This window comes from Mixophyes fleayi, chromosome 4 (assembly GCF_038048845.1).
Source record: "Mixophyes fleayi isolate aMixFle1 chromosome 4, aMixFle1.hap1, whole genome shotgun sequence".
NCBI classification, from domain to species: Eukaryota; Metazoa; Chordata; class Amphibia; order Anura; family Limnodynastidae; genus Mixophyes; species Mixophyes fleayi.
In genome coordinates this window covers 145,651,530-145,671,095 of record NC_134405.1, presented here as the reverse complement: position 1 = coordinate 145,671,095, position 19,566 = coordinate 145,651,530, and the positions used below count along the sequence as shown (strand labels likewise).

Here is a 19,566-nt window from a genome sequence, read left to right as displayed (position 1 = left end):
CTTTGTTGGACCACTGTCAATGAGCATGTAACATTCAGAAGCAAGTGTTAGATGGGACAACAGTCAGTCATCATTACAGAGGAGCCCTTACTGACACCGTGCTGTGAGACAGTTCTAGGGGATAATTCATCTGTCTGATGAAAACCAGATAAATTTTTGTTCCTGTTCTGAACTGAAGATTAACAAACACTAATGTACCCCATTCCCTCAATTCTCACATTCTAGGTTTGACGACTATAATGGGAAAAACAAACCATTTCTAAATTATTTATTACAGAAAGTCGATAGAGTAAACAAATCTTTTCTAAGTACAATATGGGCAATCAATTTTATTGTCACAATAGCTTTACATTGTTAATCCTCTCACACAATTGGACCATTATGTCTAAACTGTCATCAGAAGACGAATTATAAAACTGCATTAAGTTGATGATAAACTTACGTGTTGTGAAGTACACACCAGCCACAGTGTGGGTCCCCAGAGCCCAGACAATCACTGCATGTAGTATACTGACCACAAGACTCCACTGGTACTCGTGTAAGCTGCAAAGTAAGAGAGGAACAACAAATCAGAAGATAGCTCATTAGATTCAATAAATATGAAATATTTAGCATTTATCTAGAAAATATTACCCACATTTAATCCATAATGTAATAAAAAACCTTTACAGTGCATGAGAAAACAAACTGAATACACGAGAATAAAAAATAAACTAACAATATTTTAGAATCCTAGGACATTGAGGCCAACATATATGGGTGCCCTGTACAAACGAGCAGCACACTACAAAGATCTTGTTTAGCCATTCATACACAAAGAATTGGCCAGATGGTTTTGTCACCCATTGCTCTTTGTTTATTATGCTTCTCCTGTGCATAAGAATGCATGAGTGAAAGACAAATTAAAGTACTGCCTAATTGAAATCATTTCCCTCATTAAATTGTAATTTAATTAAACTAAAAAAATGCCTCCAATGAACAGGCTTTTTTGACCTGCATTATTGTATTGCATAAATCAGCAAAATAAGGGTAGATTTTTTTATTTCAGATGTCATTTTTGTGGTGTTTGTAATATTAAATACAGTGAGCCTCATTATAAAGGGCCATCGATACATAGTACAAATCGTCATTGTTTTCGCATCTGCGACCCAAGCACACATCACACAACACATGCGTCCCTAATCCAGCCAGCGAACTTAAATGGTCAATCCAGCGCACTTATCTGGTCCATCCAGCGCACTTATCTGGTCCATCCAGCGCACTTATCTCGTCCATCCAGCACACTTATATGGTCCACCAAGCACACTTCAATATTCATGCCTTTGCGAGACTCACACTGCATAAAGGTGTAAACATCACATTCAAGTCCACCTTCCTTTCACTTTAGAACCAACCCTTTCATTAAATTAAACTGTTCTGTTGTTCTCCTAAAACACTAGCCTCATTCATGGCATCAAATAATCATGGGACTGATGGGACATTGGGACTGTTATTATTATGTGTCAATTTCTTGTGGGTGAAACTCTTAATCATATTGCTCAGAATGTGCATAGAAATGCACTTTGATAACAAAGTGTAACAAAAAGGCACAGAATGGGATCCATCAAGTATAGGACAAGACCTGACGACCACCAGTTCTGAGCAAGTGCTGCAATCAAGTTCTTTTGCAGAGTAAAAATGACCATGTGACCCAACACACAGCTAAAAGCACCCCAATAATGCACCTCTCCACCACTTTATTGCATTTCAATAATAAATCTATGAAAAATTAGATCTTGTTTTTGTACCTCTCAGCATAAGTACTGCAATAGTGCACCTACTCCATACTTCACAACTCCTAAACTCCAACTTCTGGCACACAAACAGGCAGTCCCTTGTCTTACAACGTTTGCTACAGTGGAGCAAAAGGCAGGCATAGTATGCCATAAAAAAGAAAATAATGGCTTCTACAGATTGCCGCAATACAGCATGATAAATTTCCCACATATGCAATATGTTGGAGTGAGTTTTTATTTCTGTTTATGAACCAATAGAATCTTTCACAATGATGCTAGAAGCTGACACGGGTTCTTTACAAAAGCTATTCATCTTGTACCACTTCCGTCTACTATAAAGTGAATTACTGTTACTCACTCCCAGACAGAATTTGTGTGATTTTCCAATTGTGGGAAGTGAAAAAAAACAAATCTGAAAGTACCCCGGAAATTAGAAAATATTTCTAGAAGCAAGTCTTCTCTACCGTATGTCTCATGTTCATCCACAGTCCGTCTACCCAGAAATCCCTTATCAGGTCGGTTGCTGAAACTTGTGCGAGTGTTTTGCTGTTTGTACATGGGCAGGCACTGAATTCGTGCCCGTATCTGTAATTGTTTGCATATAACTCTTTGACTATTTGAACCTGACACTGTTATCTTGAGCAACTGTCTTCATGTACGAGTATTTGTTAGTATTCTTAATTGTGCTAATGCTTCTGTTCATGTTTACTGTACCCATGTATGTAATCTCTGTACAATGACTGTGCAGCGCTACGGAATCTGCAATGTCCTATAAATAAACACATAAATGATAATGATGATGATGATGATGATGATGATGGTGATGAACACATATCAAATACAAACCACTGGCTAAAATAATTTAATCTGATTACAAGAGACCCATAATTAACAGATATGTTTGGGTACCCTGAGCTGTAGTTGACTATTTGGTCTACAGTTTTGAAAACAGTATCAGTAATATGTAAAGAAATGTTATTTTATCTAGTAGGTTAAATTAATCATATGTGTATTAGAACATAAAGCAAAAATTGTATGTAGGATGTAAAACTTCTAAAAAAAACCATTATACATTATAAGCGACTACATAACTTTCTTGCATATATATTTATATTTCAGACTGGTATCAACATGGTTTATTCATCAGTCAGCTCAGTAAGCATAGCGTTGTTTATCCAGTGATTTGTAATGCACTCCTCATAGTACAAGTCTTTAATAACTGGTAATTGAGCATCATATGTACAAGACAGCACAGCGGACATATAGCTTTCATATCGCACCTCTCGCTCACCACCAACTGTATTGGAGACTAAATAATGGATGTGATTTCGTAAAGCCAAGTGGGGAATGTATTTTCTGGTCCCACCTTGTGCGGAAAGCAGATAGCAGACCTTACCCACCATCTCATTATTTGGCTGCTCTAATTTCCCTTGCCTGTCTCTGTCTGTCTGTATTGATTAGATTCCCCTTGGCTGAGGGCCTGGATGTTACGTGGGAGCTTCAGCCTTATCCACCTTGCTTCGTTGGGAGCGATATTATGATCTCACATCTAGCTGCATCTTAATCTATAAGGAATGTTTCCCCAATCAATGGAAACACTGCTCTAGATCTTCTGTGCTTCATCACTCTTACATCTCCAGTTGGAGCCTCTCTTTTGTGAGGATTGCATTATATAATGTGTGTGTTTAGCATACTGTGTGCATGTTTAGCAGTTGTACAGAGGTGCAGATAATAGTTTGCTACACTACTACACTTTGTACTATGCTTCTTGTTACTCCATGTACTCCAGGCACTAATGATGGACAGACTATGTACACACTGACATTTGCAAAGCATTTTTTGACACATGTTAAAATTATATTGAAGTGCACACAAACCAAATTGTGTTTAGAAGAATTTAATAAGTGCTTAATATGCATCTGAGATGCATTTATATGCATATACATATGTGTTTAATTTGTGTTTTTTAACCATGTGTATGTGACAAAACAGCAAGTCGCTATCTGATTCAATTCAAATGCATATGGAAACACACATGTAAATGCTTCTCATTGCATTTACGCTCCCATTGAGATGACGGTAAGTTTTCAACCGTATTGACATGTATCAAAATGGCACTGAAATGGAACAAGAAGCATTAATAAAATACACAGAAGGGCAACATAAACTTCACAGCCATTTACATAGACTTAACTTGCTTTCACTACACCTAAACAAATAATTTTAAATCCAGTGTGTATATAACCGAAGGCACTGTAACTGTCGCTGTCCCATAACATTAGAGCCACTAGCTTTGAAATTAATTGGGAGTGGCTTCATTGGACGGTTGGTTCCTTAATACAATCTTTTATAGTGTGCTAATTAAAATGATATGTAAATTCAGGGTTCATGTAGAGTTTGATGTAATTTCCGTCTAATACGCAGTTTGAAACTGCATCCAAAAAAAAGACACTTTTTTATTTAAGGGTGTGTTGGAGCAATTGCTCCACACACCCTTCCAATCCTCCTCCTTCCTGTGTGCCCTCCCTATAATCATATGAGGTTGCAAGCAGCAATAAGTGCAAGATGTCTACATATCAGCAGCAGCAGCTATTTATATAGCGCCACTAATTCCTCAGCGCTGTACCCACTCACATTAGTCCTTGCCTCATCGGAACTCACAGTCTAAGTCCTCTAACACACACACACACACACACACACACACACACAGACTGAGAGAGACTAAGCTCAATTTTAATAGCAGCTGATTAGCCTACTAGTATATTTTTAGAGTATGAGAGGAAACCGGAGCACCCGGAGGAAACCCACGCAAACACGGGGAGAACACACAAACTCCACACAGATAAGGCCATGGTACAGAATTGAACTCATGACCTCAGTGATGTGAGGCAGAAGTGCTAAACACTAAGCCACCGTGTTGCCAATAACATACGACCAAAATCATGTTTTGGGGGCATGTGCTTAAGTGAAAATAAGTATACATATATATTTGTGTTTACTTTTTTCTTTCAATTTGTTGCGTATCTGGTATGAACAAATTTCTTATATTTTGTATAACACATCTAATAACTTATATAGCGCTTTGTACAGCACAATGGAAAGCATATTGCCCTGCAAATTGACTATAATAATGTGCAGCCTCATTGACCAGCATAGTGTTGTCCAACTTTACATGCATTAGATGTTATTACAGATATTTCTCTCTTACTGGTCTGTTTCCGTGAAGCCATAGTGTGTGAACATTACACTATGGTAGTGACAGTGACTGACGCGTCATGCCTCTAATCCAGTACATAATTACGAAGGAAAAATGTTCACTGTACTCGGTCTGTTATCCCCCTCCTTGCTAGTGTTCAACTGGATGTCCACCTTATGCATTATCTGATTGGTCAGAGGCGAACAGGTAAACATCTGATTGGTGAAAGGCAATGGAACTCCACAGCACCATCGCTGAGGTCATTTAATCTGTATAGCTAATGTCATACCATGTGTATCACATTTTAAACACTAGTGAATGGGGACTGGTATAGACATAGACCAACATTTGTTGCTAAACAAATGCTCCCTGTCTTATTCTATATTTTAATCCCACAACCAACAGAAAAACTACCATAGGTGTGGGGATGAAGCTGTTATGGGAGCCACAGCTGAGGGGAGTTCTCCTTCGCCGTCAAAGCCCCATTTGTATTTGTGAGTTTTTCACCATTCGGCTGTACTATAGGGCCCACAAATGTATAGTCACGCCACTGCCCACAACACTCTAATTAAATGCTATGTAACAAATAAGGCATGTTGGCTTGGAAAATGTGTCACAGTTTTCAACATCTTTATTTACAGACTCTTGCTTTTTATACAAATATAAACTATGGGATATATAGGCAATAGGATCCAGAATCTGACTGTGATGTGAGTAGAGAAAATGTATTAATTGGATGGTTTGCCAGTAGATGATACCTGTGTGTGCGCTTCCTCCATAGTGATCACTTTTTCCCTCTCGTTAGGAAACAAAACAATAACTGGGATGACTACTTTTTGAGACAAACACATCAGAAAGCAACAAAGACTTTGCTTTTTTCTTTCATCTACTTTTCTTCTCAGTGTCGGAGCTCCTGCAAACATTCTCCTCTGCAGACCACTGCAACGGCACAAAGTGCTAAAACAATTGGGACCCTCATTTGTCAAAGTACGATAAATCAAACCTTTCAATCCCAACCAAAATCTACTGATTTCAACTGTATTTTTCAATATTATTCTGGATCTGCTTATTGCATACATGAAAAGAAAGTTAGTATTTAACTTATGTGCAAAACAGAATACTAATTTGCACCCCTTGCATTGTAACATGGTTTTGTCCAGGAAACTGAAATAAGAAGTTTCTCAAGTTAAGATCCTTAATGAATCAGGCCCCTAGTTACTACTTGTGGCGGAATATTTCTTTGTTTTAAATCATTGTAATGTGACATCTATCATGGTACAGTACATTTTTACAGAGCATGTTTGCTGATTTGCTATTGTCTGTGCATTTACAGTTATTGTTTATGAATTTATGATTCCTTTCCACATTTTGCAAACCAGATCATAATCAGGTGGATGTACTATAAAAAAAATTCTGGTATGGTTCCACCAATTTCCATAAGAATATATATTTGGGGATGTAATAGGATTTCTGTTTCTCTGGAATGGAGTTGTGACCAAAGATGGCAGTGGGCTGGTGTATGGTGGTACGTCATGCCACCAATTCTTCTACTTCTTTCATTGCAAATCTATCAAATTCCTTTCACTTACATTCTCCATACCATCACTTCTACACTTCGACTACTGTTTTTTGCCCAAATTTTGCTGAATTTTACTATTATGTTCAATATATTCAATACTACTACCATGAAGTTGTTGCAAACACAGTGACACTTTCTTTTTCTCTGACACATTTTCTTTTCCTGTTGTATGAATAACTGAAGAATTATTATAGCCACTTTTTGGCAATGTGCCGCCCTTTCATAAGTTGCAAAAAATGTACCCATTTTTAACAAATACACGATGGATTCTGCTGATGTAAAGTACATGAAAAACATTTGATTTTGACCAGTCAAAGCTCAAAACTGTGTTATGTGATGGTCAGTATGTTTGCAAAAATACACCTGCAGTGATCACATTGAGAGTGTACCGTGTAAAATTAAACGGAACTATAAATCAGGGAGGGAATGCTATAGTACTATGTACGTATCTGCGTAACAAATATTGTGTACTCACTAGTGTACAGTGGTCTAATAAACACAGTCACAAGAACATCCACAGACATTTTCCACCAGTACAATCCAAATTAGTGTCTGAGGGCTGGGAGCTCCTTCTAAAAGGCTATAGACATATAACATGCTCCAGTGTGCTTATGTATTTACCATATGTTTTGTGAATCTCTGATTTAGATTGGCCCATTTCTAATCAGAGTATAGCAAATTATAAATGGTGAAAGTTGTCAGGAGAGACTTGCGATGCTAATACTGGAGAATTCAATTCATCAAATGGTAGAAGTATAATATCTTCCAACAAGGACACAGGAGCTGTGCAGAGCAGTGGTGTAGTGATGGGGCATCAGTTAGGGCATTTACATTGGTCTATATGGAGCACCATAGCCATCCAAACTTGGTAAAGCTGGATTAAGAAGTCCCCCTGTTCTCGGAGGACCCTATTGAGCTTGCTGTCCTACTCTTCTCACAGTCCTGCTTGGCTGTATGACTGAATCTGTCACATAGACCTGCAGGACGGATGAGTAACTTCAGGTGATGATGTGGAACACCACTTAGTCTTGAATGTATCTCCTAGGATAAGGGGAGGTATAGGGAAAAAATTAAATATTGTACAGACTGCTCCTATATCCTAAAGTGTTTTGTTCAGTGCTCCCCAACAACCTGTTGCAAGTTGAAGAAAATATTATATTGTTATCGATTACGCATAAATGTATACACTATTATAGCAGCATATCTGATGGGGAAATAAAAACAAACAAGCATTTTGGGACCTATTTTTGACAGGGATATAGGGCTTCTCCCTATGTATCAAAGTCCCTGGGATAGTGTAAGCTGGATACTGCTGGTTATAGCTTTCGGACAGGGCGCACTGGTGAAAGTTTTCCCATCTAAAGTATGGACAAGCTATTTACTAATGATGGCAATAGTAGGGGATGGCGATTCATATCAGAATGCTCTGATGCAACAAATTTTATAAAATACATTTTTAAGTTTTTTTTTTTTTTTAAATTATGCATTTTTTTAACGAACATAAAACTAGAATCACAAGTCCAGGTTTCCAGTTTTCCAGTTCCAATGAGCATGTGCATGAATGCTTAGTCGAATCACGCATGTTCAGAAACACAAAATATAATGGTAAATGTCAGCGATAAGTTTACCCTGTGGAGCATATTCATCAGTTCAAAAAGCATTTCCTTCAGATATCCCTTAGTCAATGTGTATTGATAAACCGTATACACATCAGTTTGCCAGGAAAAAAAGTCTCTATTGGGATTAACTGAACAAAGCATTTTTCTGTTGAGTTATATAGTACTCCATCTATTCTCTTCCTTGCGAGAATGTCTCTCACTCCTGGAGTTATGTTAAACTAAACAGCAGGTCTTTCAGCTGGGGAAAACCAAGGTGAACAGCTGCAATTTTGTTTTCAAAACTCCTATAAAGCAGGGTTTGCTTTCCTCCTGAAAAAGCTCCTGAGAATTTGTATAGTAGAAAAAATACCCCAAATATATTATGTTGTACCAATGGCAGAAACATAATAATATTGCATTTCATGGCATTGAAATACATTGTTTAAAATATTTTTATATCAATTTAATGGATGTAGTTCAATTTAATGGATGTGGTTGCCAAGTTTCATATCTACAAAAACAATATATAAAATGTAATCTAATAAGCTTTTAACATGATTACACATTTACCTTATCTGAGCAGGGTCGGATCAAAATGTTTTGCTCCCTTAGATTGCAGTAGCTGATCCCCCCCCCCCACCCATATGATTGAGAAATGGAAACAAAAGGCTAGTGGCTGTGATAGCACAAATATTGGGGGGGGGGAGCACAAGCACCCACATTACCCATGGTGCTAGCTCCTATCTTGCCATTAACATCAGGTTGTTGAAGGACATTAGGAAGGATACGTTTCTCACAGATATGTAGTTATCATTGGTGGATTTTAACCAAGTGGCTGAGATCTTCAATTCTATGACGTGATCATGGATGAATTTATAAAAATAATATAAAGTATAAACTTCTAGACCATAAGTATAGTTCCTGATGAAAGCTACACCCATAAAAGTATAATCAAGTCTTGTGAGTAGACTTACTAAACGTCTAAAATGGAAAAGTGGACGTATTGACCATAGCAACCAATCAGATTCTAGCTATCATTTATCTAGTACATTCTAGAAAATGATAGCTAGAATCTAAATGGTTGCTATGGGAAACTCCTCCACATTTCCTTTTTAGAAGTTCTAGTAAATCTGTTTTTGGATGATGTTCAAAATGTCCCACTAAGAAAAATGCAGAATTTGCAGTATGTACACAAATTTTAGGCCAGTTATGATATAGAGCATATGGACCCCATGCCATAGATCTTCTGTGGATGGAACATAATAAACAAAATATAGACCTCTGGAGTGACAAGTTTGCAAAAACTTTCTTGAATAGAATTCTCCTCAAAACCCTCATTCACCATTTTATTAAATCTAAGATCTTCTTTTCTTCTTTATTGATCTGCCTGAAATGTAAATATAATTTTAAACTTAAAAAAAATAAAATAACTAAAAATATGAAAATAAGTATGTAGTCAGATTTACAAATAGAAAATGTCCTTTTTATAATTCTTTCTAGTGATGAACAAATTACATGCTAAAGAGTGCTTATCTTAGAGTTATCTACAAAGAATACACATGTACAATGAACAGACGCATTTCATGCAAAATGCATGATGTGAACTGTAAAATAAGTGGATTTGAGAGGAAAAAATTCTGTGTACCTCAATTTGTGTGAGTCTTCCAAACCTGAGGCAAATGGGTTTACAGAGCAAGGTGGCAGTAGAGTGAGGACATTTTTTGCTAAATATGGAGAACGGAGCACTAGTATGCCATTAGATACATTTTATACTTACCCATCTATTCTACTCACAATGATACAATCTTTCTACTGTCCCAATCTTCACTTTAAACCACAGCTGTCTCAGTTCTGCCCTTTTCCCACAAGATTTTAAGCTTTGTCACAAGCAAGGATCTCCAAGCCCTATGTTTTCACATCTGCATTGTTTTGTCTACCTTGTATGCAGAAGCTGGCTGGGCTGTGGAGCAGGTGGACATCTGCCCCCCAGGCCGGTCCCACAGTGGGCTACATTGGGCTGGGTCACTGGCCACCTCTATTTTTTTTCCTTCAATATGTTCCTAATAGGCTGCTGAGTCGAGTCTTGCCCATAGGGCTAAAATGTGCCAGCCCTCCTCTGCTTGTATGCCCCTTTTTCATGAATGCTCTGTTTACCCCATTGTCTGCGGCTGTGAAGCACTGTGTCATTTTACAAATTAGTTACAATAAAAATAATAATTTGAATGTTAAATAACAGCTTCATACACACAGAAGGAACATGTAATACAGGCAGTCATAATGTCCTCTCACCTTCATAATTCATTTCAGCTATAAATTACTGGGCTAGACTAAGCAGCATTTTAAGAGAAAATGGTAAAAGTTTAATCTAATGAAAGGGGTGGTTCTAAAGTGGTAGGAGACTGGAGTGGGAGGAGACTGGAGTGGTGGGAGACTGGAGTGGTAGGAGACTGGAGTGGGAGGAGACTGGAGTGGGAGGAGACTGGAGTGGTAGGAGACTGGAGTGGTAGGAGACTGGAGTGGGAGGAGACTGGAGTGGTAGGAGACTGGAGTGGGAGGAGACTGGAGTGGTAGGAGACTGGAGTGGTAGGAGACTGGAGTGGTAGGAGACTGGAGTGGGAGGAGACTGGAGTGGTAGGAGACTGGAGTGGTAGGAGACTGGAGTGGTAGGAGACTGGAGTGGTAGGAGTCTGCATCTTCCCATTGTTCATCCTCCCAGCAAATCCAGAAGCAGAAAGTAAGCGTGCAGTATTAAGAGTACTGAGTGGTCCATTGTGGTGCACCAGGACAAAACCTATGTGATTTTTGGTGACTGTCTTACTTGTCAATCTGTCTGGTAACCCTAAACATTGAACATTCCTTATTTCTAAAGGTGAGCAAAGTTTTCAAATCTGTTCCTTGAAATATTTGCCTCAATCCACATGTGGCGGCAGAACTTTGTATATTTACTCTTGAAAATTGGGCCCAGTCCAAACCCAAACCACCCCCCAGAGCAGAGTGAGCTGACTGTCGTCTTCCCGGCTTGGTTCACAGACTATATAAAAAATGTTAATCTACAAATATGCTGTAGAATGGGAAAGTAAAAGGATAATTTGAAGACAGCATTGCTGTAAATTGGCACCTCTGCATGCTCTACCATGGAACTTGATTTGCTCAAAATCTGGCATTAATTTTACTCATCCTACAATCTACCTATTTCAGAAAAACATATCCTCCTCTTCCTTGTGTATCTTGACCAGGGGTATATTTTATAGAATGGACAATGCCTGACATCAAAAAGTATAGGTCACTGTATGAAAAGGCTTACACAGAGGAGATGGAATGAGCTGAAGTAATACAGATAGTAGTTTCTAGTAACCAGGATGAAAATTGTCTGGAACTTCCTATGCCAGGATCCAACTTCAACTAATTAGCTTGTCTACAGAAGGGCAGAGATGGAGCCAGAAAGGGAATTGCTACACCCGCACATGACAAACAGGCTTTAGCCCTTCAGCTTGCTGAATTCTTCAACACGGAGATATTAAATAGAAAAAATACAGTCAGAGTCATTACAAGCCGCACGTGTATCATACTATCACAGCAGTCAAGGGAAAATAACATACACTTAGGTGCAATAGAAAAGAAAACATGCTCCCACAATGGGTTAATCTTTTTCTGTTCTCTGAGGCATTTCAGCAAGCTTCATTAATGTTTTATTATGTTAACATATGAGAATAATTGCTTTTTCTCCCAAGCAGATATTGGCAATGCTTGCCAAGAAAAATAGTGTATATAACATCCCTCCTAGTCTAAAGACATTTCTCCTCAATAAAGATAGTAATTCAAAGTTAGGGTACATTTTATTATCCAAATCTCTTTATTATCACCATGAAAACAGCCTGCAGCTCTCCGTGTCAGCGGTGCTGAGACTGTGGCTCTGGTTAGTCAGTCAGCTCAGCCCTGTCAGTATGGGATGTCAGCCTTGGAAAGGCTGCTGGTTGCTCTGCCAGTCTGGAATGTACGCTCTGAAGGGCCCAGCAGTTAGGGTACTTTGGTCACAATTTGCTCACTATGAGCAATAACCATCAGTAAGACAAGTGCAAAACACACACAAAATGCCTAACAACTCTATACTCTATAACATGTTGTGCAGCTTCATACTTTATTACATTATTATCCCAGTCTGGCACAAGATTGTGTCAGTTATACTGTAAAGTGGGTCGGTTACAATGATAGTACTGAACCAACAATCTAAGCTAGCCATGAGATCCTCACAACCTTACATTTCTATACTTGTTTACTGTATCATTTAATTATATAATCCAGTGGATCCCAAGCTTTCTCAGTTGGAGGCACCCTTAGTGTCTCCATAATTTTTTCAAGGCACCACTGAGCCAAAATAATTACCAAGTAGTCCCCCGCCTTGTTTACCACCGGCCCTGGCCGTGGCACCCCTGTGAGATCTCTGTGACATCCCAAGAAGCTGCAACACACACTATTTATATCTATATCCTTATAGCCTTGATTTTTCTGTGCTGATATCCACTACCTAAGATTATGTACACAGTTTGTAAAACTAGCATTTACCTCAGGGGCAGTTAGCTGTGTCAACTGCATCATGACCTTTAAGAGTACAATCATTGTTATACATGTCATTGATTTGTATGATAAATACGACCTCCATACTCACTAATACACAGAATGCACTTAAAATGCAGTAGTGCTTTATTTGATATATTATGCTATTAGTCAGTATGTAAGTTGCATTTTCACTAGGGATTAAAGACCTCTATAATGGGAGGTATTCTAGCTGCAGCTACTGTGCTGTGGACACTACTAACTGCAAGTGATGTCAAACACTCGGGGTAAAGCCAGTGTGTAAGCAGCTTTATGCCCACAGGTCGTATCTTTGCAGCAATAGATAACTGGATATTGCCGCAATTGACCATTAAAAGTTTGCCGGGGGGAGCTGAGTGATACTCAGCTGTCTGCAGATACAGGCTGGCAGAGGAAGAGGATTCATACCGCTAGTCTTCAGTGGATGTATGCATGCATGACCCAGCTGTGCCAGTTCACCTCTGCTCAAACTATAGAATAATAAGTCAGAAATAGAGAAAAAAAATTTGGGGATAAACTCAACATAGATAAAAAACCCATGTAAATAATAGAGCATTTTTTACTGCTCTGAGTCGCTGTTATCGTCACCCTGAGATGGCAATAGTGATAGTAGGAAACAAGTACAAGTACTGCCGCTGTCTTTGTTAAATAGACTTCCCCATGTGCATGGGAAGAGCCCTGACAAAAGCCAACTCCAGCGATACCCTGCGATGGCTAAAACCCGGGGGCTGTGATAGATAGGGAGAAGGCCAATCTCTGGTGAAACTATATATGCTTTTCTCCCTACTATAAATACAGAGCAGTGTGTTACAATGGCCAATTGGAGACAGGAATTCATGCCGGCAAATGCCTTCACCTGCTGGGGGCTTTATTAAATAGGCAGAAGTCCTATATCCAAAAAAAACTCATATTATATAGACCTCTATGTTTTGGACAATGCCATGTATCTAATAACATCACTGGTAGGAATGGCTCATGCTTTTTGTTGGCATTAAGTAGTGAAACCTCCTCCAGGAATCAGAAAAAAACTTTTTCATTCTGAACCTGTACTGTGATAGAAATAATGAGAATCACAAGGAGAAGGGCATATTAGGTGGAAAATTAAGCGTATGATATATGACACATTGACACCTACAATATACATGTTTTTAACCAATTATTTATAGAGATATTTACTAATTAGTATTTTTCTGAAAAGCATTTAAACACCAATTTTTAATTAAAAATAGATTAATTAAAAATATATTACATGTGGTAATATGAGGTTCATTTGGTGGCATCAAGAGATCATTGCAGTAGTTAGTATTTTTTCTGAAAGGTAATTAGTCGGTAATAGACTATGATTCCATTGTACAATATGTTATTGCCCTTTAGACCTGTTTATTGGTGCAATGGGGATCTGAGTTATATTATACAATATGGAGCAATCATTACTCAGTATGGTGTATTAAGTCATTAATAGAAGATTTGTAGAGATCCAGGGAGAGTAACCCATTCTTAAATATAACTACGTATTATCATTATTTTTGCGTACAGTAAATTGTAAGAAAAAAAATAATGATAATACATTGCTTTTCCAAAATGCTGAACTGTAAAATAAGAAAGGACTATATGCCCCGGGTAGATATAAATTAGGAATGTTGAAAGCATAAATATATGTATTTGGATTGATAAAGTGTCACTATTGCTTTGAATAGACTTTGGTCTATGAAAATGTCAAAGAAATTATATGGATGTTTTCCAAAAATAAGAAGAGCACCTGCAGTTTGATCTGGAATATAAAACTGAAGGCAGAAATCAGAATGCAGCAACATAGACAGATAATTGAGAAAAGGGAAAAAACACATCCACACCACTACTCTAGAGGACAACATAACCAGTCTATAAACTCCCTATAGATATAAAGCTTCTTTTCACAGCTCTTTCAATCTTTAATGTGGCAAAAGATACATTTTCAATTCACCAACCATACTAAATTAATACTGTTGTAGTGGCATGCCAGAAACCTCATAACAAAATCACCAGAAATACAATAAAGTACATTCAGTGTCTCCTTCCACAGTTGTATTTGCGTTAAGAAAATAGTATTGTAAAAAATAAAATGAAACACGCACTCCACAAAAGGTTGTTATGTTATACATATTATAGCACTTTACCACTGGTAATCTTTCCATTAAAGAGTTCCTTTGTCTGCCAGCCCCAGTTCAATAGCCAACGTTGTATGATATGTATGTTTAATAAAAAAAACAATACGGTATGTTTTATTAATACGATATATGCAGCTCAACATTAAATAGGTGGACACAGTGAGGCGGAAAGGAATCTAGGCTATCGTAAAAATTGTAGAGCACAACTAATGTTGTCACATAACTAACTAAGCTGTTTAATCAAGATTCACGAACAGACTTTTATTATTTATCTTAAAAAATTATTAAATGTTGCACATTTATCACTCAAATAAGTTCTCACATTTCATATTATCTGCTCGTATATTTCTCAGGTCATCTTGAGTTCAAACTGTTTTGCGACACCTTTAAAAACAGCGTTTAAGTCACGAATCGCAGACTTACACCTGAGTGGATTTCCTTCATGATCCATAAACCATTTTCAATGAACTCAGCATTATTTAACTTGTAGATTAAATCCGTTATAAAAAGATAGCACTTCAATTAAGGAAGGCATCTCTCTTTCTGTCTTCTAAACGTATAGGTCAACACTTTTATTACTAGGATTATTGGTTGTCCCTCACTCTGATGTAATCTGTCGTGAGACTCTTATATTTCCATTTCTATGCAGCGGAGTCAATTTCTGCAATAGCAGCCAGCTACTTCGCTGCTCCTGCTTTTCTCGTACCCCCCTCATCCCCTTATATGAGCTTATAGCATTACATCTCCCACTGCTCTCCTACTCTCTCTAATGTCTTGATAATAAATCAATGCCAGGCAAATTAATGTACTCCCAGGTGGGACTCAGAGATTGGGGAGTTCCATTTTCTGACAGAGAAACTACATAGATCATAAATCATCCTTTTTTTTTATGAGTGACAGGGATATCAAGAACAATCATAGTAATTATGTGATATGTGAGATTATCTACACCCCGTTGTGATTAACAGTATGCCCAGTGCATTTGGATTGTAGGTTAATCAAGAGTCAAAGAACCTGAGAGCTAGAATGAAAATCCTGAGCAGACATTTTATTCTTTATAATTAAATCCTTAGAATAGTTGATATTCCATTACTACATGTGCACAAGTGTTTTATCTAAAACTCTATTCACACGTGAGACACATTAACAAAGGGCAAATCATGCAAAACCATTAGCAAAACACAGTACAAAAATTAGCAAAGAAGTGAGTTGCTCAATGTTTTTGATGTGGGACAGCACATAAGGCAGTAATGATCTAGGGATCCAACATTGCAACTCTGCAGAAAATACACCTGTAATTAAACAAAAAAAAAAACTAAACACTGCAAATTAAACTACACATATACATTCACTGCAATATTGCTACACATTTAGAATGATTGCAATAATACTGCACATATAAGGTCAACAATGTATATTTCAAACATGAATATTGGTCAAATAATTAAAAAAGACTCGTTAAGCGAGAATCTACAATGCAACTGTGTCTATATAAATGTATTCAGTAGATACATATAGCTTACTTAGAAAGCTAGTTATTTAAGACTATTTTAAACAAATAGCAAATAATTGATGTAATAAACTAGGAAGCTTGTCTCACGGTGAACAATGCATTACACCGCTATGTATTACACCGCCTACCTTTTCCCCCTGATGCTTTCTTCCCAAAGTCCTTTGTACTCTCTCCCCCTGTTTAACCTTATATTTCCTTTTGATAATTTTCTGTTTGTTATTATTATTTACTGCTGCATTATAAATAAATTGCGAATGAAAATCTATTGTGTGAAAAAACACACAGATGTTCTGTTACTGAATTAGTGATCCCTGTGGAGGAGGTGGAGGCCACCTTGATGTAAGACCATAGGACTGATGTTAATGGGGCAAGTGCTTAGGCTACCACACACCAGCAATAAAGCCTTCCTCCGTTGAAGGGAATGTTTAATAAAAGGAAAATAAATCTCCAGAAAAGTTCCTATATGTCACTCATTTTATATTGAGAGTCTCATCTAAACACAACTTCTATGTAAACCCCTGTTGTGTAAAAAAGAAGATTGCCAATCTTCTGGTGTTCCATTATATGTGCCTTCAAAAGAGATTGTCTGTCTGATTTCTTCCAAACTTAGTCCACCTCTACATGGTGATGCCTCTTCCCCACACATGACCAGTAGGCCCACTGTTACTGTCAATAGTAGGAAAAGATGTGCCCTTGCAGGCTATACTTAGTTCTGACAAATACGGTTTACGTGCACCAAGCTGCACCAGATCTCCAACTGCTCATGTACTCTCTCTCTCATGTTGTCAGGTAAGAGGGCATGACCAGAAAGCACTAAACCAGCGATTCCCAACACACCAGTATTGTAATAAATAGATCTAGAGTCAGGAATAAATATGGGTATGTTGAATAAAAACAAAGTAAATTGCAGTAAATTTGCATGTGCAATTAAAATGTAGTTCACATATAATATATGTTCAACTCATTTTTAGACGTCTTCTCTGTTACCCATATATTGTTGGTTCGCTTCCGGCCTAAAGTAAAAATATGCCTTGGCAGACAGGCTCATTGCACTAAGGCTCCTGTGTTATTTTATTGAGCTTATTAAAAGTGGGTAAACATTTTAATTTTTTAGAAAAGGCAATTTGGCAAACTCATGCATATAAACGCAAATGAGGCGTTAGGAAAAGAAAGTGTGGCAGGCATAGTATTTTGATAGGAAATATTTCCCATCTTTGCCTTTTACCAAAATATGTTTTATTATATGTACATACTATATGGTATATATAGCAATTATTATATATACACCCTGTTCTGTCACAGCCTACAATCATACTGCTCTGGAAAAGGAGTCAGTGGAAGTGTTTGTGTGGTTGAAATACTTGATGTCTAAAATAATTTTGTTTTTGTGGAAATGCAGATTACCATACCTGACAACATTCTCAATTTATCCACAACAATCCTGCATTTCAGCATATAGAAGGGGTGTTGTCATTAAAAAAGGGTTGTAACACAACACAGGCGTGACTTGTGTAGATCAGGAGGTAGCCCAGTGGATCTCTCTCAGTTCGAGGCACCTTTAGAGTCTCCATACATTTTTCAAGGCACCCCTAAGCCAAAATAATTACCAAGTAGTCCCCTGCCTTGCTCACCCCCCAGCCCTGGCCGCAGCACTCCTGTGAGATCGCTGTGGCACCCCAGAATTTGAGAACCGCTGGGGTAGCCTAAAAGATCCTGATGTTCCAGTCAGGAACAATTGAAGGTATGAATAACTAATTTTAAAAAGTTACTCTGAGATAAACAGTCAAATATATTTTACTGTACCTGGAAAAAAAGAAGTAGTATAAAATAAATTAGCCAATATGCGTCAAAACCTTTTCATTATTATTATTAATTTTACTATTAGGTTATGTGCACTAAAGGTTAAAGAAACCTCCTGCTAACACATCCTGCACAATGCCCCAACAAGAAAACACTGGAATATAGAGGCATACAGATCAATCTCCATGTGCTTATATTTATCATATTGTTACTACCTTGGAAATGCCTGATCTCCAGTCCAACCTAAAAATATCTTCAAGATAAATGATTTTAGATTGTTATTTAAAATGCTGTATTGCTGTCCTGTCCGTCATCTGTGATTTATTCCTTTAAAGCAGTCTAATAAAAAGGAGGCTTCTTCCAGGCAGGGTTGATATTACAAATCAGTAAATGCTACAGATATATTGTTTTCTGATGATTGCGGGATGGCTAAACTGATTTTTTTCGATGAATGTGTATGAAGCTGCCCTTGTCAGCTACTTGTCAGCTTCTGTAGATTGAATTCCCTATGTAATAAAAAAAAATATGTGGTATCACTAGAATGTGTGCTGGGTTAAGCATGCACCATTTTAGTCCTATGTTATTGTGGATAACAGATGTGTATCACTGATTCATAGGCTTGCTGCATATTTTCTCTGTTCAGCCTTAGTGTGTGGTCTGGTGACAAGACTGGTCTTTTTTTGAAATACAGGAATAACTTATTGCACATCTGAATTTTCAGGATTAGAAAAGTCACCTCCATTACGGTATGCACATGATACTTATGTCAAAACATCATGGGCCTCATTTACAGTCGGACGCAAAGTCCGTTTTAGGTGCAGCCAATAAAAAAACACTACCACGCATGTGCAGAAAGCACCAAATCCGCCTGCATCTTGGACGCAATTAACACTTACGACAGCTTTCGACTCACCACGAGAGAATGGGAGGAACGCGGAATTGTGGAGGCGTGACCATGTAAATAAATCCTAGTTGCAGTGAGGCACAGCCGCAACACACGTCAAAACAGGGCTAAAGCCGTGTGGCAGGAATTAGGTGGCGCAAGCGGTTAGCTAGCTGCAGGAACTGCTCGCAGCTCGGTAGGGTATTAAGAGTGGGACTCGGCTGGAGTTGCTTGCCACTCGTAATACCCTACCAAGCTGCGGCACAATCCCACTCCTACACTTCTTAAACAGACTTTAAATGAGGTCACATATGTGGAATAATTGTCCTTGCAGTTGAAAAAAGAACAGGTGTCAGTTACAGTCTTTGCTTACCTGCTGCTACAAGTATGGCAAATTGTCTTGAGGGAGTGCACAGAAGCATTAATTTGTATTGTGCACATAGTATAAATATTAGCAATGTGGGAGAATGACTTAAACATTA

At 37.9% G+C, this 19,566-nt stretch overlaps 1 protein-coding gene across 2 annotated transcripts in view; it reads right to left on the bottom strand.

Annotated features, from left to right (window-relative positions):
• PLXNA4 (plexin A4) overlaps positions 1 to 19,566 on the bottom strand; it is a 591,306-nt gene that overhangs the window by 223,208 nt on the left and 348,532 nt on the right. For both annotated transcript variants that reach the window (XM_075208549.1, XM_075208550.1), the window contains exon 5: positions 443 to 543. In XM_075208549.1, coding sequence (XP_075064650.1) covers positions 443 to 543 — 101 coding nt within the window. The remainder of the gene's footprint in view (positions 1 to 442; positions 544 to 19,566) is intronic.